Source organism: Camarhynchus parvulus, chromosome 1A (assembly GCF_901933205.1).
Source record: "Camarhynchus parvulus chromosome 1A, STF_HiC, whole genome shotgun sequence".
Taxonomy (NCBI): domain Eukaryota; kingdom Metazoa; phylum Chordata; class Aves; order Passeriformes; family Thraupidae; genus Camarhynchus; species Camarhynchus parvulus.
In genome coordinates this window covers 14,972,333-14,996,069 of record NC_044586.1, presented here as the reverse complement: position 1 = coordinate 14,996,069, position 23,737 = coordinate 14,972,333, and the positions used below count along the sequence as shown (strand labels likewise).

At 40.7% G+C, this 23,737-nt stretch overlaps 1 protein-coding gene across 5 annotated transcripts in view; it reads left to right on the top strand.

Moving 5' to 3' along the window:
* Positions 1-23,737, top strand: part of ITPR2 (inositol 1,4,5-trisphosphate receptor type 2) — a 241,879-nt gene that overhangs the window by 147,441 nt on the left and 70,701 nt on the right. For all 5 annotated transcript variants that reach the window (XM_030959744.1, XM_030959743.1, XM_030959741.1 and 2 more), the window contains 5 exons: positions 18,069-18,177; positions 19,746-19,933; positions 21,030-21,213; positions 21,807-22,063; positions 22,938-23,138. In XM_030959744.1, coding sequence (XP_030815604.1) covers positions 18,069-18,177; positions 19,746-19,933; positions 21,030-21,213; positions 21,807-22,063; positions 22,938-23,138 — 939 coding nt within the window. The remainder of the gene's footprint in view (positions 1-18,068; positions 18,178-19,745; positions 19,934-21,029; positions 21,214-21,806; positions 22,064-22,937; positions 23,139-23,737) is intronic.

Here is a 23,737-nt window from a genome sequence, read left to right as displayed (position 1 = left end):
GTTTCACAAGCAGAATTTTGCAGCTTCCCTTTCTGGTGCTGTCTTGTTTTGTTTTCTGAGGTTCCTCTCCATAGTGATGCATGGATGCACCCACAGCCTCTTATGAGCTGAGGTCAGATTTGGTGTTAAAATCAAGCAGTTCTTTACTGTTTGATATGTAGATTTATTTTTTCATCCTAAGATTTTAAGTTAGGATAAAGGTCAATGCTTCCAACTTTTATTTTTAAAGGAGGCTGATACCTGTGTGATATAAGTGATGAAGCTGATGTCTGAGAAGCAGAAGTGCACACAGCAAGTCACTGGAGCTGACAGATTTCAAAGGGGTGTAGCTGGTTGTGTAAGCCACTAGCTTGGATGGTTTGATGTAATGCTGTTTCCAGACACTGTGGGGATTACATGTGCCAGTGCTGGGTGTTGCCAGACAGTAACCACAGCAATTCACCCTCAGCATAATTACCACCTACAGCAAGGCTAGCAGCTTTTAAATGAGGAGGAGTGGGATTCTTTATCTAGGAAAACACCAAGGACTTTATGTCTTTCTGTAAATCCACTTAATTTCTTCATTAGAAGGGAAAGGAATAGTGACAAACCTCAGCCAACACTGTGCATAATGAAGTATTTCTTTAAATACTCCCTTTGATATTAAACTGTAGCACAGCAGAATCCAGAAAAATCAGGTGGCTTTTCTTGCAGCTCATGCAGCATTAGCAGTGGTTTTGGATATGCAGCACAGCACTGTTACATGGGAGGCTTTAATGTGCATTTTGAGCACTTAGTTTCCTTCTCTCTGGATACTAAAATTAATAATATTGTAAGTATAGCTCTAGCCACTTACAGGCCTCTTTTGGATGGTTGATTGCTTAAAATATGCAGCAACATTGTTAGAGGGGAAAATGCCAAGTTAAAAATTCATATTTAATTCTTTGCTTCCTTTTCTTACCTACTTTACTAATTCATCTCATTAGTAGATTAAGAAACAAGTTGTCTTGCAGCTGCAGAGCTTGTTTTTGTGTGGATGTGGGGGGATTGTATCCTTCATGGAGTGCAGACATGCAAAAAAAGATGCTTGGGATTTGGTTGTTTTGCTGTGCTGGTAGGAGTAACAGATCAGGGGAATGTAAGGTGGCTTCCTTGGCACCTGATCCAAATCCCATTAAAGCCAGTAAAAAGATTTCTAATGTTATTAGAGCCATGATGGGATCACTCCAGCTGCACTTTCCTCATGCCTTTGCTGCTAGCATTGCCTGCTCAGAGTTCCCAGTGGGATCAGTCATAACAAGCAGGAACTTTTGTACCCTTGCTCTCTGGGAAACTGGTGTTTACTGGTTTAAAGGTTTCCCAGTCATTGCACCTGCTCCTGACCATTACAAAATTAGTGTAGCTCTAGTAAAAAATGCTGAAGAAGCTGCAGGGGGACCTGAGCAACCACAGTGCTCTCAAACGAGCCAAGTGGGCCCTTGGTGCTATTATTTAAAATCTGCCTACCTGGTTTGCAGATAGAATCGATTACTTTGCCATTTATGTGATCTGCATTATTCCTTCTTGTAACTATGGGCACAAAGGCTGACATTGAAAACGTGGTCTCTTGTGGCACAGGTCTAGGGTTTCAGTCATTTGGACGAGCCCCTTTTGATTTGTTCCATGAAGGCTGAAAAATGGTTCTGTGCTGCCAAAAATATTTGACAGAGCATGAAAGAAGTCCAGTTTGCTCTGCTAGGTATGTCTGCAAAGTGCTGGAGGAGTACTTGCTGTTTGCTTATGAAACATTGCAGGTATGCACAGCTGTGCTCAGCTGAGACTCAGGAGCTGAATGCCCTTCTCTGCATCCCGCATCAGCACCAACTTCTTGATTGCTCCTCAGCCTCTAACTTGCAGCTCTCCCAGCAAAGCATTCTGCTGTCCTGCCTCATGGAAGGGTTTGGCCATCACAGCTTTGCAATAAATACATCTATAATCTTGTTGTTGAAGCATCTTAATTAATGTCGTAAGAGCTGGCTTTCGAGCACTGCTTTTGAGCCGTGTGAGCTCCTGGCTGTGGAATACTTGAAATGATCATAAATCTCCTTGAGATGGATTTTTCATCCCCTGAAACATAACCCCAGCCCCACTTGCACCTGAACTTCTTTTGTGTGTAGTTTAATACCAGCAGCAGGAGAAAGCATCTCAAGTGATTTCCTGTGAACCTTTGCTCGAGGTGAAGGAGGAGACAGATGCATTCACTGCCTGAAAAATGGTTGGCTGTTGGATCAATAGATCAGATAGTTTGGTGTGAGGGACTGAATCTCTTTTGCCACTATTAGAATGGTATGAAGCAGATTTTCTTTTCTCATCATTCACACTGTCTGTGTGGTAGGTGCAGTGGTAGTTAGGCCAAGAGATGGGCTTGCATTTGTAAAGCTAAAAAATCTCCGGCCTCTCTTGAGGCTGAGGGCATTCAGTAGGCACACAGCTCGCTGCCCAGCAGGCACAGTCAGCATCTCACCACAAAGACCCCATGCTCTTGGAAGGATGTGGGAATAATACATCTCATGTGAAAGCTCTGTCCTTCAATGCAATCAGTGTGGGTGATGCCATAAACCCTGTGGTAGTATTTACAGAGTAACTTGTGCTGTTAAAGGGAAAATTTAAAATAATTGTGGGATTTTTGACTCTGACTGCATTTCCCTCTGCCTGTGCTGTTGGCTCAAGTTTGGAGTCCTAATTTAGGTAGAACTTTAGGCAGGAGGAGAATATTCTGAGGCACACTGCCTACTTGCAGGTAGTGCACACTCCCATTATCATCAGTGCTATGGAAAGAACACAGCATCTTTCTGGAGCAGACTGTAAATTAAGGCCTGCAAGATCTGGCCATGTCCCCTCAATCCTACTTTTGTCTTTTGCCTTTGGATAGAAGATTTATATTTGCATGTCACAAAGCAGATCAGAATGGTTATCTCAGAGCTCATTGTTATTTTGCAGTGTTTTTATGAGGCTGGCAGCCTAATGCTGCAAAGTTGTTTGTAATGTTAAGCTTCTACACCTAAAGCAGTGAGGTATCCATGGTAACTGTCTTGCCTGTACACAGTCCCTCGGCAGCCTTTTCACACAGGTCAGAGCACGCACATTCCCAGAAACTGACTCAATTTAGTCTGCCTTAAACATCAGGTAATTTTAAAAAGGCACTGGCTCTGATATATTTTTTTTCTTTTTTGGTAATAGAATTTGGTTTTAATTAGCCATTCGAGCATTCTGCTAGTGAAAACAAAATAAAACACCTTTGCCACTGTAAATATATCTGTTGCTCAGACCTATTCAAATTAAACCTGAGTCTTGTGCTAAAAATGTTAAGGGCTTTGCAGCAAGCAAATTCCAAATTAAAGTTTCTACTTAACACTGCAGAAACATCCTGCTGTGAGGTTTGCAATAGCGTTTTTTTCATCTAGGTCCTCTGTCAGTACTTGGTATACTCAGTTTCCTTTGACTTCTCTCATAGTTGAGTTCAAGATTAGACTCCAAAAATTACCCTACTTCCTTCCCCATCTCCTTGTTGATTTGCAGAATACACGTTCATTAAGATGAGTTTCTGTTCTTGTCTATAATGATTTTTTTGCAGTTGTCTGAGGTACTTGTCTGCATATACCAAAGCCTGAGGAAAATTCTCTGCAGAACCAGCTGCCATGCTTGGAACTTTTTCATCTGCCAGCTTGCTTCCATCTTAAAGTTTTCCTGTCTAATTTTTTTGGACATCATTTTGCTTCATCTTGGTTTGTTCTGTCAGTTCCAATGCTTTTGCTAAAGTGAATCATCAGGTGTGTTTCTGCTGGGAGTTTGGCTTGGTGACTCAAGTGTGGAGGAGAAGAAAAAGGCTCAACTTTTAACCAGATGCTTTCTTCCCAAGTGCTCACTTGCCCTTTCCCAGTGTCCTCCAGAGCTGCTTTGTTAACCACAGGATTGGCAGCGTAACTGAGGGGCAAAAGCTACAAATCAAGTGTCACATGGATTATAATGTGTCCTTGGAACAGCCAGGGGATAGGGAGGAAAAAGGCAGATTCAGAGGGGACAAGGAGGAAGAAAAAAGATGGAGGACAGCAAAGAAGGAGAGACAAAATCCAGATCCTCTCCTGGTCTCCTGCATCATCCCTTCTGCACTATATAAATCTGTCAGGCTTTTGGCTGAGTCTCAGCAGCTCGTGGTGCCACAGTTAGAATACTAATGCTTGCTTCTACTTATGAGGAGTTTTAGGCCAGAGAGGGACATTAAGTATGTAGGTGGAGGCATCAAGTGACACTCAGTCCTTTGCAGTAAAAAAAGCCATTTCATCATCAAGTGGACCCATAGGGAGACAGAAAGGCACTAATATGTATAGGAAACCAATTTATGAAACAAAGCCTTTGCAAAGTGCTAATTAATTAAAGGAACTAAATAATGGTGACGTTCTGGTCAGTGTTACTTAGGGCTAAATGAGGGATCTGATGTTCGCAGGTTGTCATCAGAGCTGAGAAGGCTGATGCTGTGGCTGTCTCTGCCATGCAGAGACATTCTTTGGTGCCTCAGAGGATAAGGTACTTTGGATTTTGTTAGTACCAACCAGAAGAGCTCTCTGTGGGAGTGAGAAGGAGAATTTGGAGTCACCTGGCTGAGCAAGTGAGTGTGTGTCCCCAGGTCCACACCAGCAGAATGTCTCACTGGGGAAGGGAGCCTGGAGCTTCTCTCTAAGAAGCTGCCTTTTGTTCAAAAGCTGAAGTGTTTCTACCATTGTTGGTTTTTTTTTTTATAAACCAGTAGTATTTTGCTAAGGATATTTATCAGATAGGCAAAATGCAGATCTTTTTCATGTTAGGATTTTGGTAACGTGTTTTCTTGCTATGGGAGTTGTGTGTTTAGCCTGTTGGAGTCAGGGTTCCAGCTGATATTGTGCATCACTGTAGTGCTCTCCATGTCTCCTCGTCAGAGATTTCATAAAAGCTGTTTGCCTCTTGAATTTATGTTGGGTTGCACTGGATTTTGGATCCAATACAAATAGATTTGGTACACTTCATATTCCCTTTTAAACACATGTGGATTGCTAAAGAGGGTCAAACCAGAGGATTAAGAGTGTTTCTTGCTGTGTGGCCATCACCAGATGCTTCAGAAGGTCTAAGAACCCCCACTGCAGGCAGACTTCAAGTTTTCTATTCTTCCTGAAATATTTGGATAATCCTTAACAGTAGATCATAAATCTGTGGGCCCTAAAGCAAGAGATTTTGTCCTCTTTCCCATAGTTGTTTTTTTAACATTTGCTATTGTAACTGGTTTTACTTGTTGTCTATAGAAATGCCTGAATCCTTTTCTGAGTCTTGCTGAATTCTTGGCCTTGGTGACTTCCCATGGCTATCTAATTATGTGTGGGCTAACAATTCCTTCTTTATCACTTTTTCATTGATCCTCTTCACATTTCATTGGGGGCTGCTTTTTTAGTGGGAGAAGAGACAGGAATTCCCAACCTCCCATCCCCACCCCATTGAAGCTTTGCTGTGCTTTTGCCCTGTGTTTTTCGAGGTGAGCAATCTCAATCTGTAATACCAGAGTTTTTCCATACCTTTGTGTGCTCCCAGCACTTCTCTGACCCTTCTAGGAAATGGCAACTTGTTGAAAACACAGCTCTTAGATGAAACTGTGTCACTGATTCAATTTAGAGCACTAATTTTGTCTGTATAATTTCTCACTCTACTCCATGTTTTCGCAAGATTTTTTGCTGCATTCAGAGCAGAGGATTTTACCAATAATCGGAATTGCCTGAGCAGTCAGTTCTCTAGCCTCTAAAACTGTTGGTGGGTTTTGTTTTGTGTTCATTAAAAGCACTGATTTGGTGCCATGCCTGTGCAGTTTAATTCCAGTTACTGGAACTGTAAAATTCTTGTTGGTTTTCATAATGCTGTTGAGCCCTGATGTTGGGATGTTGTGTGGCATTTATCAAAGAGATGTCAGGAGTGGAAATATCAGCACCCTTGAAACACAGGAGAAAAAAATTGCTGTTCGAGGACTTCCAGAGCAGGTTTCCTGCTGGCTCCCAGTCAATCTGTGCTGTCCTTAACACCTCTAAAGAAGCCCATGACATTGTATTTCCATAGCTACATGCTGTGCATATAGGGACATTCAGTGATAATATAGTTCTCCTTGGAAGCAATAGACATTTAGGCATTATAATGGCAATAGCTTCATAATAAATATATGCTAAAATCTGGTATGATGAAACAGCTAATGCACATGTGCTGCAGTCTTATGTGGGATATAAATAACTCCACAATTTTAGCAAATATTAAATATAAAGGGGCAATTTAATATTATGGGTGAACAGCTTGCATATTAAATTTTATATAAACATGAATCTGTCTATTAGTAGTGGGAATTTGAAAAGCTGAGACAGGCTCATGAAAATGTGACTTCATCTCCCCTTTGTCTGTACCTTTGAACAGCTTATTTAATTTCAAGCAAATTTTGGTCGTTTTTTCAATCAGTTGTGGAGTGGCTTCAATGTTTTAGGTTTTTTTCTGTTTAACATAGAAGATAACTTTTTCCTGATCTTGGGAAATCTGACATTTAGAAATTGTTGTTGCTCCTGAAATAAGATGACACCTAAAAAACTATTGGGCTCTGGTGTGACAGCCAATATATCTCTGACAGTTATTAAAAACAAAATGCTACTCTCTTAATACGACGTCTCAGTTTCATGCAGCAACTTTGGCTAATAGAAGTAGTTTGTGGACCTTCTGCTGCAATGCTGCACAAAGTCAGAATTATTTCCATGGCAGTCTTCAAAGGATGTTATTGGATTTATTTGTTTGAACTGATGAAATTTTAGACTCCAAGAGTGAAAAGCTAATATTGGCCTCTAATTTAAAAGGGAAGATTTTGAACTGCTTTGGAAAAGAGAGGTTTTTCCTAGCAAAGGTTGCCTTCAAAAATCAGAATGTCTGTCTGTTGTTTGGAAGAGAAGCTCTGTTATAAAAAGTTCAGATATGTCAGGAAAGACCAGCTTCATCACCAAGTCACTGTAGGTTTGGGAATCAGTGAGTAAAGTCCAGGATGATCCCTGAATGAGCCTGGAGAGGTGCTTATCCTGCTCACTTAAGAATGACATTAATGGGAGGTGAGGTAGCCTGGCCTAGCCCAAGGTCTGAGCCAGGAGCTGGTTCCTCATTGCTGGGGAATAAACCTCCCAAAGGCTTTTTCCCAGCCTCCTGAGGAGCTCAGCACCAGGGATGTGGTAGAGCTCAGCTGTTCTCTGTGGCAGCCCAGCCTTTGCCAGGGCAGGAACAAGAGCTCAGGTGGGGAATGACGTTGTATTAGTCACAAGATGATCCAGTTCTCACACTTGATCAAGGGGTCCTTTCCTTCTGGTGTGGCTTTACCTCCTAATCCTGCATTGCTATTATTTCTTACATACTTGGGAATGGATTTTCTGTTTGAGAAAGAGGAGGTGTGGCTCCTTGTGGTGACAGCCAAGTGTTAGCAGCGATGTCCGTGCTGAGAGTCAGCAGCAAGGATCTGACAAAAATCAACAAATCTACCAGAGGAGTTGCTTAATATTTATTTGATATTTGTCATCTCTGGCAATCAAAGTCCATCCACATATTTTAAGGTTTTTTTCCTTTTCTTTCTTTTTTTTTTTTCCTGGTTCTCTGGTTCTGGCCACACAGGTTTCACATTTCCAAGTACTACTCCTAGGACCAGGAGCAGTAGAAATTAGCATAGTGGTGGGGTCATTGGTTTTGTTCTGGACTTCTTATTTAATGTAGACTGGAATTCTCATACAAGCACAGAATTTTAGGTGCTGGACTTCAGGTGCCAGTTTGTTGGTGAGGATGGAACAGGGAAGCTTTATAAATATAATTGCTTGGTGAAAGATTCTGACAATATAGAAACTACAGACGAGATTGGAATGAAAGCAACTTTTGAGTTCTCTTAGTTACTGAACACTGGGAAAACAATGGTATGGCTGAGAAGGTAATCTCCTTCTTGATGAAACAATACCCTCTCCTTGCAGGCAGGTCCAAGGGTCAGAAGCAGACCCTGCCTGCTTAGCAGGAGGGGTCCAAAGAGTAGTTTTTAGGGTTTAAAGTGTAACACAGTATGGTAATGTAGTAGTTCTTATAGGCTGTATGTAAATGCTATAGGATTTGTATCTTGTACTAGATTAGTGACTGAGAATCAGAATATTCAACACAGAAGATGATTTAATGTATTGTAGCAGGAACTTCAGTCTCTTTTTCGCTCTCTCTTTGCTCTCTCTCTCTTCTTCTCTCGGCCCTGCTCCAAGCTGCGGCTGGCAGCTCCCAGCAGGGCTCTGCACCCACGCCCTGGCAATAGAACTGCATGTCCACGACCTAGCCACAGAGATCTCTTGTCTCCGTCCATCCCGACTGTGCTGGGGACCCTCTGCCGCTCCTACACCAGTTATTATCCTGATATCATCCTGAAAAGGATTATACAGTTGGGAGAGTTGACGTGAATAAAAAAATTCCTGATCAAATTTACTGGAAATTTATTCAAGCTTACTACTACTACTACTTACTACTTTTTTTTTTTTTTTTTTAACTGGGGAACATGAATTATAAATATTTTCAAATTATCCCTGTCAAAATGGATAGCTAATAAAGTGCTAGACTTGTAGTGTTTTCTAACTTTGCTCTACTTTTCTGTTTGTTTGAAATGCCACCTAATTTCACAGATGTAGTGAAAGCAGTGCAGGAGCTGGCTTTGTTCCAGGTGGGAATTGTTCTCCTCTGCTTAGAAAAGGAGGGGGGTGCTTTGTTTTCCCTGCTGTGCTGTGCAGCACAGAGCAAAGGGACAATCTGCCCATCACTGCAGTCACCACTTAAGGCATCTCCTGCTGTATCCTTACCACACCCACATTATTTTTTGGAGCAGATTTGTTCTGGTTTTCCAGCAAGGTGGATGCTAAGACAATGTTTCCACACACCACTGATAATGGTTTAAATATTTCTGCTGCCCTGAACCCCTGCAAGGTTGGTTCCCTTCTGCTGTTCCTGTTTTGCTGCATCGATGGAAGCTGCTGGAATATGTTTTGACCAGCTGTTTTCCTTTGCACTAGCCACAAGTATATTTGGAGGCTGGCACAAGCACATAAACACACCTGGTTTTTTTTCCCCTTTAATGCCTGAAATCCAAGAAATCAGCAACAATTTGGTATCTGTTTCCATCTAAGAATGCAAGAGGCGTTTCCCAGAAGTGTCAGGTGTGTTGATCATTTTGTCAGGCTGGCTCTCAGGGCACTCTGGATACAGGGTTGCTGATCATTGTCCAAAGCACATCTTTAAATCATGGAAAGACAGAATCTGGCAGTTCTGTGTGTTGAATATAGTGGTGTTCTGAGGTGAGTGGCACTGAAGGAAAAAATGGTCAGTTTTGACTCAGTCTTGGGATTGTTTTGAGACAATTCAGAAGCCCCTTGATTATTTTGCAAGAATGCTGAAAATTAGTTTCTTTTATAATCACTTAAAAAATAATATAGACATATAGAACACTTCTAACTGAATAATTCATATTACTGTGAACATTTCTGTTGGTTGAAGAAAGTGACAAAGGACATGGTTTATTGTTATGTACACAGTAAAACTAGAAACTGTTAAGAACTAATGAGAAGTACTCATTTAGTATAATATTAGTACAACCCAAAAATCATGTCAAATACAAAGAAAAATTTTGAAAAGCCTATACCTTGGGTTGCAAAATAATTCTGATAACCTGCTTTAGAAAGTGCCATAGGTTCCTTCGAAGCTAAGCAGTGACAGAAGTACAAATTCTGAATTTCTGCAGTGTCATCAACATTCTTCAGGGTGACCTCATTGTGGCCTTCCAGTGCCTGAAGGAAGGATAGAGAGAGACTCTTTACAGGGGCCTGGAGTGACAGGACAGGGGGCAATGGCTTCACACTGACAGAGAGCAGGTTTAGATTGGAAATGAGGAAGAAATTGTTCCCTGTGAGGGCGGTGAGGCCCTGGCACAGGTTGCCCAGAGCAGCTGTGGCTGCCCCTGAGTCCCTGGCAGTGTCCAAGGCCAGGTTGGAGGGGGCTCTGAGCAACCGGGGATAGTAGAAGCTGTCCCTGCCCATGGCAAGGGGTGGGACTGAAGGACCTTTAAGGTCCCTTTCAAACCAAGCCAGGCTATCATTCTATGATTTTGTGATCTTTATTAGTAGTCAAGGAAGAAGTCAATAAGTCAGTGGAACTGGTGGCAGGTAAAAATTAGCAGAAAACTGAAATACAGAAGTGCCTCCTGAGCTAACTTGAAAGCTCTGAGCCAATAGGTGAAGATTCTGCTGTATCTGATCCAAACCAGGGCAGGCACTGCATCTACAGAGCATCCCTTAGCTAGTAAATCAGGTGTCTGTAATACTCTGGCTTTGAAGTTCAACATAGTAGCAATATGGCAAAAGAGAATTATGTCATGAAATTGGTGTTTGGCCACTTCTCTTATTTTCCATTGCTGCCTGTCACAAATTGCTCATAAAACGTCAGAGCATGGTAGTGCTCATAAGTATGCATCTGGAAATTAAGTGTCTGTTTTGGTAAATATTCACATTAGGGCACTTAGGGGTAATTTTTTTTTTCTTGTGGAGTATGAGGAGTTCCACAGAGAAATCCTGTTAAAAATAATGGGATTTGTGTGCATAACTCCCTGTGCATCACTTTGAAAGTTTACCCCCTGCAGCATAAGAGTTAGATAATTTTAGTCTTTGAAAATTGTGCTTCTCAGATCTGGTCTTTTCCTACAGTCTGTTATTGATTGTGCACTCATAAATGTTTCTGAATAATTGTGATCAAATCTTACATTGTTTTTCCTTCTGTGGTGGAGAACTTGAGTTATTGTGTATCTCAGTGCTTTGTCTTGTACTGGAGGAAGTCTGAAAGGAAAAATTACAGAGGTGCAAACATGACCTGGTTTGTAAGTGCACAGTTTATATGCACAAGTAACAGATATAAACAATAATATTTGCCCACAGCAAAGACTTGTTCTCTCTATATATATAAATACATATATACATATCTAGAGATCTGATATTTGAGCAAAAAAAAAAAAAAACATTCAGCAGCTACTAATACTTTATGGCCTAATAGAAAATTATATAATTACAAAATCAAACTGTGTTTTTCAAAGTGTTTTCTTCTCAGTCTAAGTATAAACATCCCAATGCTGTGGTTTTCACTAACCCAAACAATTTTTCTCTCTTGCTGTATTCCTAGTGGAGCCACTTTTTAGAGTTACTGCCAAAAAAATCTTTCTCTTAATATGATGCTTTCCTGAGTTTCTTCAGGGTGCAAAAATTGGACGGTTATCAGGCAAAATCTGTGGGTTTTCTTGTGACATATCCAGTATTCTTTTCCCTATCCATATTGAAAATGGACTGGCAATAGCAGTTATTTTGCAATAGTTTGGCGCTTAAGCTTCCAGCTTTCTATGGAACCTGGAACTGCAAAGGAAAGAAAAATTAAAAGACTGCTTGAAAAATGAACTCCTTTTTAGACCAACTATAGTTTGGTTTTAAAGCAGGTCATGCTTGGGGTTTTTTTAATCTGAACCTGTTAATGCATCTCTGCATTAGTTACAGTCTCAAGTTTATCAGTTACTATTTGTGATGCAGGAAATTTGTATTGAGAGAAGTGGGATTCCTCCCAGTTTTGTGTAGGATTGAACAATGGCACATTTTAAATGCGGGGTGTCTCTGCTTAATGAGAGACAGCTGAGAGGTGTGGGTGGCCAGCTCTGTTCTCCTAAGAGAACTGTGTCATGAAGTCTGGTGCATATTTTGGGTTGTTTTTTTTCTTTTTAGACTTGGATAAAACACTTTTGCCTGGCAAAGTGCATGTCTGCTCCTTCTCCTACTTAAGTTGCTGGCAAATCTCCCGTTGATTTTAGTGGAAGCAGTACTGGACACCAGCTGGACCCAACTTCATATTTGAAAGTGCTTTTTTCCCTGGTGTGAATAAACGCCCCAGTGTGCAAATAACTGCACTGTTGGGTGTCATATTTTATTGGTGAAAATATATCACTTTCAACTATCAGTTGGCTATGAAAACATCTTGTTGCAAAAAGATCAAAACCAAGAAAAAGCTCACTCTGTGTAAAAACAAACAAACAACTCCCCAAAACAAACAACTTCTCCCAATTTGTGAGCCCCCTGGAAGTTGCTGGCATCCCGAAAACAGAAATTTTCCACTTTGTGGACATAATAGGAGTCAAGACTTCGGGGCTCTCTTCCAAGCCCGGGCTTGTGCAACACCATGCGTGTGGTAGCCATGGCCTCAGCTGATCCCTTTTGGAGACAGGGAGATTTCTGTGTCATCTTGCATTTCAAGAGCAGGTTGTATCATAATTTAAAGAATTTTAAAACCAGTTGTGGTATCTCCACAGAAACCACTTGCACAAAACTCCTTCTCCCACCATATTTTGTCTCCAAGAGAAATAAGAGAACAAAATGGGTGAAAAGCTACAACAACAAAAGCAACGACCAAAAAAATCGTCCTGAAGCGGGCACTCAGACTAAGTAGACTAGAAATTTCATTTATAAATAATGACTAGAAACATGTAGAAGTAGGTGTCTTTTAAACAGCCTTCATAGAAAGCCTCATCTATATTTACTACAGGAAAAGGTAGCATGATGTCTTCATAGATTATGTGAGATGACATATTTTTTTCACCCAGCTTGTTCTCCTAATGTAGACCACAAGATCTTCAAATAGTTTCTGTCTGAGAAGCCACCTAGTCGTGGTTTAGTAACTGCCAGCAGTACAGACTATCACACCTCTTCTTAAGCTGTTCCAATAGCTGAATGCCACTACTGTTATATAAAACAAAAATAAAATTCATAACCCACAAACTGAATAACCCAGCTGCCTCTACCTCTTTTCTAGCTGAATTTCTCCGTTTTCAGCTTCTCACCAGTATGTCTTGCACCTTTTATCTTTAGACTGAAGTCATCCATTATATCAGATTTCTTATGTAGATAGTCAGAAACAGTTCATGCTTGGACTGATAAACTCAGTAGATTGAATACCTTGAATTTCTGATGAAAAGACTTGTTTTATTCTCTAATCACTCTCATGGAGCTTCTCCAAACCTGATCCAATTTGTCAGCATCCTTGAACTGTGGACACCAACTTGTGATGTGGTGTTATTGCTACAGTAATGTGCTCCTGCATGTGAATAAGTGAGAGAGTCTCACAAATCCCACATAACAGCTCTTGTTACCCTTTGCAGAACTGTGGGATTTGGGGAGTTGTCATTGCACTGATTTTTCTCCCAGGCTTTTCATTCTTACCCAAAGTCATGACCTCCTAGAACAGAATCCTCAATTTTTTTTGTGTGTTCTGTATTTTATTGTTAATAAGACATACAGAGGCTTGGACATAATGACACTCATATTGTTTACTTCTAGTCATTTTAATAAATGATGCCTAAATTGTTAGTAGTGACTTGACCTTATCCCCTCTTTTTGTGTGTCCTTTCCAAACACAATTAATAATTATTTTCTGTATTTAATTTCATTAAGAAAAGCCCCAAATGAGGCAGACAATACATGCTTCATGAGTTTGCCCATTAGAAGCCCATATATTTGTGTATGATTTCTTGCTTTAAATTGCACATTGAATTCTATCAGTCACTGAGTTGTTAAGCTATTTGATAACTATCCTTCTGGGCTTACTTAATCAAAAATTTTGCCTTACAGCATTTTGTCACACTGCACAGTTTATCTAACTTTACCAGAATGATATTTTTATTTTTAGCAAAAGCAGAAGATAATCTTCAGAAGTTTCAGAAGGTCTGTTTTGGCAAACCTGTATTGAGGCAATTATTACAACAGGATGCCAACATTAAAACTGCCATCACTATATAGTAACTTCCTTTAATTTTGTGTTAATGGAATGCAAAATCAGCCATTCCTTTGCCTCTCCCAGAACTGACATCAAACTCATGGCAGGGAGCTGGATATCATTAAAAAGTGTAAGTACTCCCTGGTACTTTTGGAAAAGTATCATTGCATGTGAGACATCTCAGAGTTCTCTGGGATTTTGTGTCTCTTCCAAACTTTCTGAAAATCTGTATTAGTAGACCAGAGATCCCCAATAGCTCCTCTTTTATACTTGGCTGCAAGTTATTAAAATATGAAGATTTAATATGCCTAGTTTTCATACCTCTTCCTGGATTAATGCTGAAATATGCTCGCAACATCATCCACTGTATCACTGGTTGGATGTAGCTGCCTTTTCTGTGTAATCACTGATAATCTGAGCATTTCTACTTCATTAATTTAATACAGATTAAGACCCAGAAGAGATCACCAGACCCTCTAGTTTAGCCTCCAGAACGTTATATGTACAATTCCAACTCCTTAAGCAGTGTGCAGAGTTATATAAGGCAGGATAGATAAGTTTTGGTGGTGTAATAGGGAGAGCTGGTGCTGATGCAGGTATCCATGATAAGCCTTAGACTCCTCTCTCAGCCTTTGCTTCCTGGCACATCCTCATGTGGAACCAGCCTTTTGCAGGCTCAGAGAGGGCAAGTGAATAAACCATTGTATTAAGGCATTTAAATCAAGTTTAAAGACTAATGAGTATAATGAAATACGGACTGAGAAAATGGAATTTGTTTGTGTCTACATGTTCCTACTAGAATAATTATTCCCTATTGGAAACTTTTGCCTGTCAATCCCCAGCTATTTAAAACTGCAACAACAATATCCAGTTGTTGCTTTCTTGTGTCCTCAGTCTTTATCCTAGCTTTTGTTAGGGACAATGCAGTGGTATTCATCAGCAACAATAAGACTGTTATGTTTCATTGTGTTTTTTCCAAAGCTATACAATGTTCTATCCATTATGGAAGGGTTGCAGTCAGCTGAGTGATGTTTACATGTCACTTCCATACCCTAATAAGAGGTATGAAAGAAAGTGTATTGTAGCCAGCAGGGGAGAGTTTCAGTATGGAAGGCCAGGACTTCTGCCTCATAAAGAAACGTAATCAGAGAAGATAGCACTGCGCTGCTTAGTGTGCTTTTATTTTTGGCCTCTGCTTTAGTGCCACAAGTGTCAGTAGTAGCTGCAGCAAACTGCTTATTCATGCTGCTGCTGTGATCGTTTACTTTTGGGCAGTATTAATTTTGTGGCTGTGCTAAGTTAGGAACCCATTCCCAGGGACATCAGTGGCGTGGCTGTCTGGCTTGTGCTGGCAGCGGCCGGACAAGCTGGTCCGTGTGATGGGGCTGTTCTTGACTGTGTTTGCTGGCATTCCCATAAAAGCATTCCCACACACCTCTGCCAGCAGGATCAGCACTTTTTCTGGAAGCTGGGTCTTTCCAGCTTTTTCTAGGATGGTGCCTCACAGTCACATGCTGGAGGTGATGGGTGTTTCTGATACATTCCTTGGGCGTTTCTCTGTGCATTTCTCAGCCCCGGTTCGTGTGGCTGGGCCCTTCTGCTCTTTGTAGTGGCAGCTCATTTCACAAGACTCATGGAAGTCATATGGCTGCCTGAGGTCATCACAGAGGAGATGAGGATCCCGAGTTTGCAAATATGTGGGTTGAGCCTGGGGGGTGCGTTTCTGACACAGCTGTCAGGCAAAGCAGAGGTTCCACCACATTTCTGCTTTTCAAACACGGCATCTTTGACTCTTGACACTTCAGCTTCTGGGAACTATAACTATTGTCTGGATTCATGGGAGGTTGAGAGAGAGCAGGAATCCTAATAATTAAGACTTCTTGGAAGAAGAAATTAAATCTGCTCCTTAGTTTGGATATGGGTGGAGCAGGATTCCTTCCCCCTTCTGTAGCCAGCTGGAGAAACATCTTCATATCCCCTGGTGTCTTTGAAGGTAACAAGGCAGGAGGAAGATCTGAGATGTGCTGGTAGTTACTTGCTTTGAGGTATTCAGACCCCAGTGCTAAATCACTCAGTTTATTAGTCAAAAGCTGTTTTATGGTTTTAAACATTCTTCTTGATAAAATAAGGGCTGTTTTGGTTGAACAATAAAGCTCGTGACCACAGGTAGTATTCTTAACTATCTATAGATGGCTTTTGGTGTTTCTTCCCATGACTGCTCTGTGACTGTTTATATAATTTACCATTAGTCATCAACAGACTGCAGAGGTTGCTGGTTGAGGAGGTTGACTCAAACTGAGTGGTTAGTCAAGTGCTGTGGCAAATTCCAGCCTTTCTGTTGAAAAGATCATGTCTCAAGACAGTGCCCATTCTGGATTGGGTCCTAGTTGGGAGTTAGGAAGGGTTTCTGCTCTGTGATCCCATTTGTGTGACAGTTTTATGATTCTGTGATATATATGCCTGCGAAAGCTTGAAAAGGAGCTTTAGCCTTCTTCTCAGTCCATGTTTATCAGTTCTGGTGGGAATGCTTTTCCCATCACTAATATATCTTTCTTCTTCAGGAGATGAAGAAAATGAGGTTCACTTTGCTGGGAGACACTGGATTTTGGTCCCAGCTAAAGACAGGATGTTGAGCAGGAGGAGCTGGTGCTCTTACCCATTCTAAAATTGCTTATGAGCTTGGTTACTGTACTTGTCCATTACTGTCCCACTCCAGGTTAAACCCCATCACAACCAGACTGGGAAGGAATCTGTCTCTGTGTGAGGTCCTCAGAGACTTCTGGTTCTTTGCCTTGCTCTGTAGTGTGCAGAGCACACTGGATTAATCTCACCTGGAAAATCCACCCAGTAAACTCCCTGTAGGTGATGCTTCTTATTTTTCTTGCAGCTATTGTATTTATAGCTTTTGATATTTTACTGTAGGCCTTGTACTTTCCTTGGCTGTATGAGGGAATTCTGTACAGACTATTATCAAATGAAAGCATCAAAATGGGAGAACTAAGAAAGGATGACTGGTTGGTATTGTCAGGCAGGACACAAAGTCCTGCATTTTGTCCACTTTTTTCAGGTGGACAAGACTATTGTCTTCAAGGCCCATGAAGCAGTGAAGCCCCTCTGTGTTGTGTGGTTGTCACTACAAATATTGCCAAGTTAACAGGGAAGTGGGAGTGAGAGTGTCTGGGACTTGCTTCCCTGCTGCCTGCTGTCTGTGGGGGCCACAGAGAGGTTTTGATTGAAAACTTGACTGCTGCACTGATGTGCAGGCACTGGCAAGCTGCTGAATGCTGAGAATGCTTCTAGTGCACATATTTTTCAGACTTTTTTTTCATTAAAACCAGTTTAGTAAAAGTAGGGAGAAAATATTCAATTTTAATACCAAACACTTGAAGTGACCATTTCCCTTCTTCTGTGTTGAGCATTGGAGACCTTACTTATTCCTCTTTATGAAATCTGAGGTTGCACCTACGCCTACAATTGTTGTGCCACCTTCTGCCTCTGTAAAGCTGAGTGTTGACTGCAGGTGTTCTGTGGAGACTGAAGGCAAAATAAAAATGCCAAGTAATTGGTACCCCTGACTCTCAATCCAGCGTGTCTAGTGTTGCAGAACACAAGTAAAATGAAAGGGAAGATCTTCAGAGAGCTGCATGCAAATTTTGACTGGTTGTGGTTTTGGAAGTCAAGGAACAAGGCGATACAGAGAGTGCTTTTTAAGCTGTTCTATCAAATGTCATATCTCTGTTTTAATATTTTATGTGATGTGGCTTCTTTCAGATGATCAGCTGGATTATCTGAGATCAGAGAAAAGGGAGTGGTACCACTCAGCTGCAGAAAATAGGAAGAAAGTGCTGCCATGGCAGGGTAGGGCACAGACACACTGACTGCAGAGCACTGGCTATTTGTGGAGCTTGTTTCAATATACACATCTCACAAATAGCCAGTCAGAATTACTGAAGTGGAGGTGTTTTATTTGTAATCAATAAGTTTAAAACAAACTTAAAAAAAGTTTATACAACACTATTTTAGAATTTTCCCCCTGGGATTTGTTAGATAAGACTGTTAGATACTTGTTTTCTGGACAACTTTCCTGTTTGTGTGCTTACTAATTATAATGGAAAGACCTACTAAATTATGTATCTGTGTTAAACAGCTTGCTTTTCAAACAAAGGAAATTGGCCACAACTCTCATTTCTTCTATTTTTATCTTTCTCTTAAAGGGCAACACTTTAAGGAAAATCCTCCTGTATCGGTACTTTAAAGGGGAATATGGAAGTGGTATGAATGGGCCCCTGTCTGCCAGCTACAGCAAAACTGCACAAGTGGGAGGTAAATCAACACACATCATTTCAAGAGAGCAAAATTAGCAGCACCATTTTTTCTAATAGGCACATTGGACATGCTCCAGACATTCAGTTGGTAAATAAATCAAACATGTTCTGTAACCACTTAGAAGAGAGGTAGTATCAGACTCTTCTATTTTTAAGTTTCTCACACTTGTCTCAGATGGTGCATTTGGAGGTACCAAAGCAGGTACCAGGAAATCCCCATCCAGAAATTCAGCAAAGCAGGAAACTTTTGAAGAGAGATGGTGTTGTTTCTGGAAATTAAAGAATTTTTTGACATTCCAGATCCTTTATTGATATATGAAAAAGATCTAAGGAAAAACTTTTCACAAAAATACTGGTTAGACAACGGAACAGATTTTCCTGAGAGGTTGGAGAATGTGTCAGTTCTTGTTACAACTTTGCTGGACAAGCCTCTGATGAACCTCTCCCATCTTCCTGTGGGCAAGAAGTTTCAGCAGATGATTTCTGTAGGTCCATTATAAGCTAATTTTTTGTATCATTCTGCTGTAGAAGCCATAGGAAGTTACTGCAGGGTGGTTTCTAGGAAAACGCATAATGGATGTCATAGGAAATGAGGCTGGAGCTAGGTATAGAGCCAGGTCAGAACTGCATTTTGCATTTCAGTGCACACTGAAAGCATGCCCAGATTTGTCAACTTTTGCAGATGTTACCCAGCTGTTCCTCCTTTACTATTTCAATACAGACTCTGAAAATCTTTGCTGTCTTAACGTTCCGTATGCCAAATTTTGCTCTCTAACAAATAAGAGACTGAAGTTTTACTATTTTTTTAGTTCTCTCTAAAAAGTGTGTGTGTGTATGGCATCATCACAAAGTCTGAAGCATTTTAATCAGTTTAATCAAAGTAGTACTGGCTGATTAAAGCAGTACTGTATTTTTACTAATGAAGTAGGCACAGTTACATCTTTAGAGAAGTATAGCAGGAAAGATGATCATCTTTGATAATAAAAGGTGGTTGATTTAATGAGCTAATACAATTTAGCAAAATTTCGTCAACCCACACCTTTAATTTGGATTAACTTGAGTCTGCGTTCTTAAAAAAAGCGTCATGATGATGGTAATGATGATGACGATGATCTAGGAGTTGGCAAAAGCATTTGGCTGGAAGGTCAGACCCATAACCAGGGTGGATTTACCAGGACACAATTTTAGTGCAGATTAGGCCTGAGATTGAAGAGCAGATTTAAAAAGGATCTCAGAGCACTGACCCTACTCACAGTTTAGTGTATGCAGCAGTGGAATTAAAAAAGGGTTCAGTGAACAAATCAATGTCCTTTCCATCTTATTTATTGTCTGAATATCCTGACAGAACAATGGCTTGGGGATTTGTTTTATTTCTTATTCTTAGAGCCCAGCATTGCAGTTTCATGCAAAAATCTTGTTTTTATCAAAGGGAACTTTGCCTGACAGAATTTCAAAATTAAATTTATTACGTTGCTATTGTGTGCTTTATCACTACTAATAGGTTCATTTTCATGTATGTGTGTGAAGCAAACACGAATGCTATCTGTGTATTTGTCTAATTTGCAGGTGGATTTTCAGGACAAGATGCAGATAAGTCTGGGGTGACCATGTTTGATATCCAGTGCCTCCTGGACAAAGAAGGTGCCTCAGAACTGGTCATAGATGTGATAGTGAACACCAGAAATGACAGGATTTTCTCCGAGGGCATTCTGCTGGGTATTGCACTGCTTGAAGGTGGAAATACGCAAACACAGGTACTTGTTTAATCTGCTTATTCACATATTGATTCTCAGGTGCATGTGGGCTGGAGACAAATAAAGAGAACCTTTTTGCTGTGAGTTCTCTGAGAAGTTTGTCACTAGAATATGTACCACTGTAATGCAAATGTAAATATGCCCTATTACTATGCAGTAGCTCTTTGGGAGAAGGAAAGGTTTTTCAGCTCTCCCTCTCTGTGTAGCACTGTGCTGCTTTTAATCTGGTCACTGCCATGTGAGCATTATCCTCAGTTCTTTTATGTCAGTCTTCGTAAAATTAAAAATTATATAGAAAAATTGTAATACTTCTAAGTTTATAAAAGCACATTATTTTCTGGAAACCTTCAGAGACATTTATCAAAATCTCCAAAGAGAAAAAAACTAGTCATTTGAGAAGACCGGTATCCCAGTTGATAGAAAATATTTGCTCTAAACTATGGTTTCTAGGTGTTTTTCTAGATATCTGCTTTAAACTATGGTTTCTAGGTGTTCTCAGCCAGATTTAGCCAAATCAGATGTTTGAGGGAAGAGAGAGAATTGAGGATATGAGGAGGGAAGGCTGGGAGAATTGGGATTGTTTGCAAACTGTTGCAAATGGTCCTCAGCCTGCTTGACATTATACTAAGGGACTGGAATTAATAACCTAAAATAATATTTAATAATAAATTCTGTCTGTAGCACAAAAAATTAATATAATCCAAGCTATAATATTATATATTTGATGTTCCATGCTTTCTCTTGTTGTTACATAATAAGTCACTTTTCACTGTTATTTGTAGATGGAATATAATGACTAACAAGTCTGGAGAAATGGAGAGTGTCACAAAGTAATTTAACTTCAAGTACAATATTATGACATTTAAAAGACTGCAAATAGCACAGTTCACCATTTTACCCAAATTTTAAAATATTATCATCAGTCTTTGTTACCAGCCTTGTATATCACTTTGTGAAAGAACTGGTCAGGCAGTGGCCAACATTTGTTCTGTGTAAGTGAAATAATTATTCATCATTTGTTTCAGAAAAAAAAAATAGTGTGTTTTTGTATTTCTTCTTCTTTAGAAGATTGATATCTAAAGAATTTTTTTTGCAGTATTCGACTTACCAGCAACTAAAGGAGCAGAAGAAGTCAGAAAGGTTCTTTAAAGTGCTGTATGATCGCATGAAAGCTGCTCAGCAGGAGATCAGATCCACAGTGACAGTGAACACTATTGATTTGGGGAGCAAAAAGAAGGAGGATGACAGTGACCTCACCATATCTCTTCCCAAAAAGAGAGGTAAGGAGGCACCCCTGGGAAAGAGGGGAGCAGGGCTTTATATTGACACTGCATGTGCTGCACCACTGATGCTCTGCTGAGTTGATCAATAAGCTTTAATATTAATCATTGCCAATTTGCATATTTTGCCTGTTTTTCTCTGAATTACAGTCCATCTCAAGTTGGCCACAAGGAATTAGCTTTAATGAAATCAGTGAAGCTCTGCCAGTTTGCATCAATAAAAGATATTGAGCTGTATTTTTAGAGGAGCAAAAGCAGAGGCTGCTGCTATTGGGGATATTTCACAAGAGCAGGCTCAGGAACTGATTTCCCACCCTGTGGTCTTCCCATTGTTCTCATCATTTATTGTATATGGGAGAGAAATAGTAGGGCTTTTTGTACTAATGTTCTGTTTCACTCTGGTTTGTGGTTTATTTGGAACGTGCTATCCCTGCATGAATGTTGCTTTGATATTCTTTGTGAGTTGCCTAGAGGTCTTTGAAGAGTTAGACACCAACAAAGAAAAAGTTGCATTCATTATTACTGTTTTCTTATTGTTTAATCAAATGGGGAGAAAGACTTTCAAAAATGAAGGAAAATTATCTTCTTTTCAGTTAAGGATTCAACTCTGCATCTGAAGGAGGGAATGAAAGGACAGCTAACAGAAGCATCCTCTGCAACCTCCAAGGCTTACTCTGTGTACAGAAGAGAAATGGACCCAGAAATAGATCTGATGGGCTCAGGAGCAGATGCTGCAAATGTAGAAGAGAAGTCTGCAGAAGAAGCAGTCATGAGCCCTGCCATTGCAATCATGCAGCCAATACTGAGATTTCTTCAGCTGCTGTGTGAGAATCACAACCGAGAGCTCCAGGTAAAGTGTTTTGAGCTGAGCTTTTATAGGGGTGATGTTAGAGGGGCTGCACCTTCATAAGGGGAGAAAAACACACCTGTGCCTGGCCCCTGTTACAGAATAGGGCTCTCTGAAATGTTGGGTCCAAGGGATAAAAGAACCCTTTTCAAGAACCATTTGGGTTCTGTGTTGGAGTTCAGAATTGCTTGGGGGTCTCAGCACAGCCACATGGAACTGAGCAGGGTCTAAATGTCCCTGTTAGTAAGGTTCCTGTGCACAGCTGGTAGATCACTTACCACAAACTTGAAGAGCACAGGACGTTTCTGGGTACTGCCCCTTTCCCAAAGTATCACAACAGAAGGCTTTAGGATGCTCTGTGTGTCCCTGCTGTCAGTTCTTTTGGTAGAAATTACTGTCCCCATAGCAACCTCTGCAAAATGTATTTTCTGCAAAAATACATCAGTGCCGTGGCCAGGAGTGGTTCCTCCCCTTCCAGCTGTGGTTGGGGTGGTTTGAGCTGAGCTCCACAATGTGCCACCAGACCTGCTTAGCTGTGGGGCAACAGCTTCCAAGAGAAGGGCTGTGATGGGTGACTGGGAGCAGGTCTGCAGGACATATAAAAGACATTTAAGACCAGTGCAGATGTTTGCCAAGTTCACTTTCCTAAGCCTTTACTGGTCTATGATTTAATCAGATAATAGTTCTCAATTGCTGCATTAAGGCCTAATAAATTTTCTATAGTAGTGCAGTGTGCTTCAGTACCTGAGACACAGTAGTCATATGGTTATAAATTGTATCCTTCAACATTTTCATGAAAAAAGATTAAAAGACTTTGCCTTGACTCTTCCTTTTTTTTTTTTTGTTTTGTTTTGTGTTCCTTTCCTCCACCCACCAGAATTTCTTAAGACATCAAAACAACAAAACAAATTACAACCTCGTTTGTGAGACCCTTCAGTTTTTGGACTGCATCTGTGGGAGCACCACAGGTGGGCTGGGCTTGCTGGGGCTTTACATCAATGAGAGGAACGTGGCTCTTGTCAACCAGACCCTGGAAAGCTTGACAGAATACTGCCAGGGCCCGTGCCATGAAAACCAGGTAGGCTCAAGAACTTCTGGATACAGAAGGCTGTACCTGAATGTTGCTGTCTGGGTGCTTGTCACAAACCTTTGAGTATTCCTGATAACATAAATTCACTTGGAACTGCTATCTCAAGGCTTAACATGCTTCAAGCTTTCATGAGGCCTGAGCAACCCTTTTAAGTCAGAGCTCAGAGCTCCTGTAGTACCTCTTCTTTCTCTGAGGGTTTGCAGACCCTTTGGAGAGAGTTTCGTGTTTTATGTTGCTGTGTCCATGGCTTAACCCTCACTTTGTGAGACTGGATTTAGAGTCACAGTTTTAGAAGTGCATTGCAAACAGAGACTGTTTGTGTTTCAGTGTGTTTCATTTTCACACATTTTGCCTTTGCTGGTGTTTATACATCTTGCTAACACTTACTTTCCTTATTTCACATAACTGCCACAAAGTTTAGCTTACCCTCCTGCCGCACCACCTAGCAGCATCTTTAATTATGGTGTCAGTAGTGAAGTGGATGACACTAAAGACCATGCTTCTGATCTTCTGTGCCTTCCTCACTGCAGCCTTTGGAAGTCACACAGCTGTGACTTTTGGTAAAAGTCTCTTTAGTGCCATGCTGA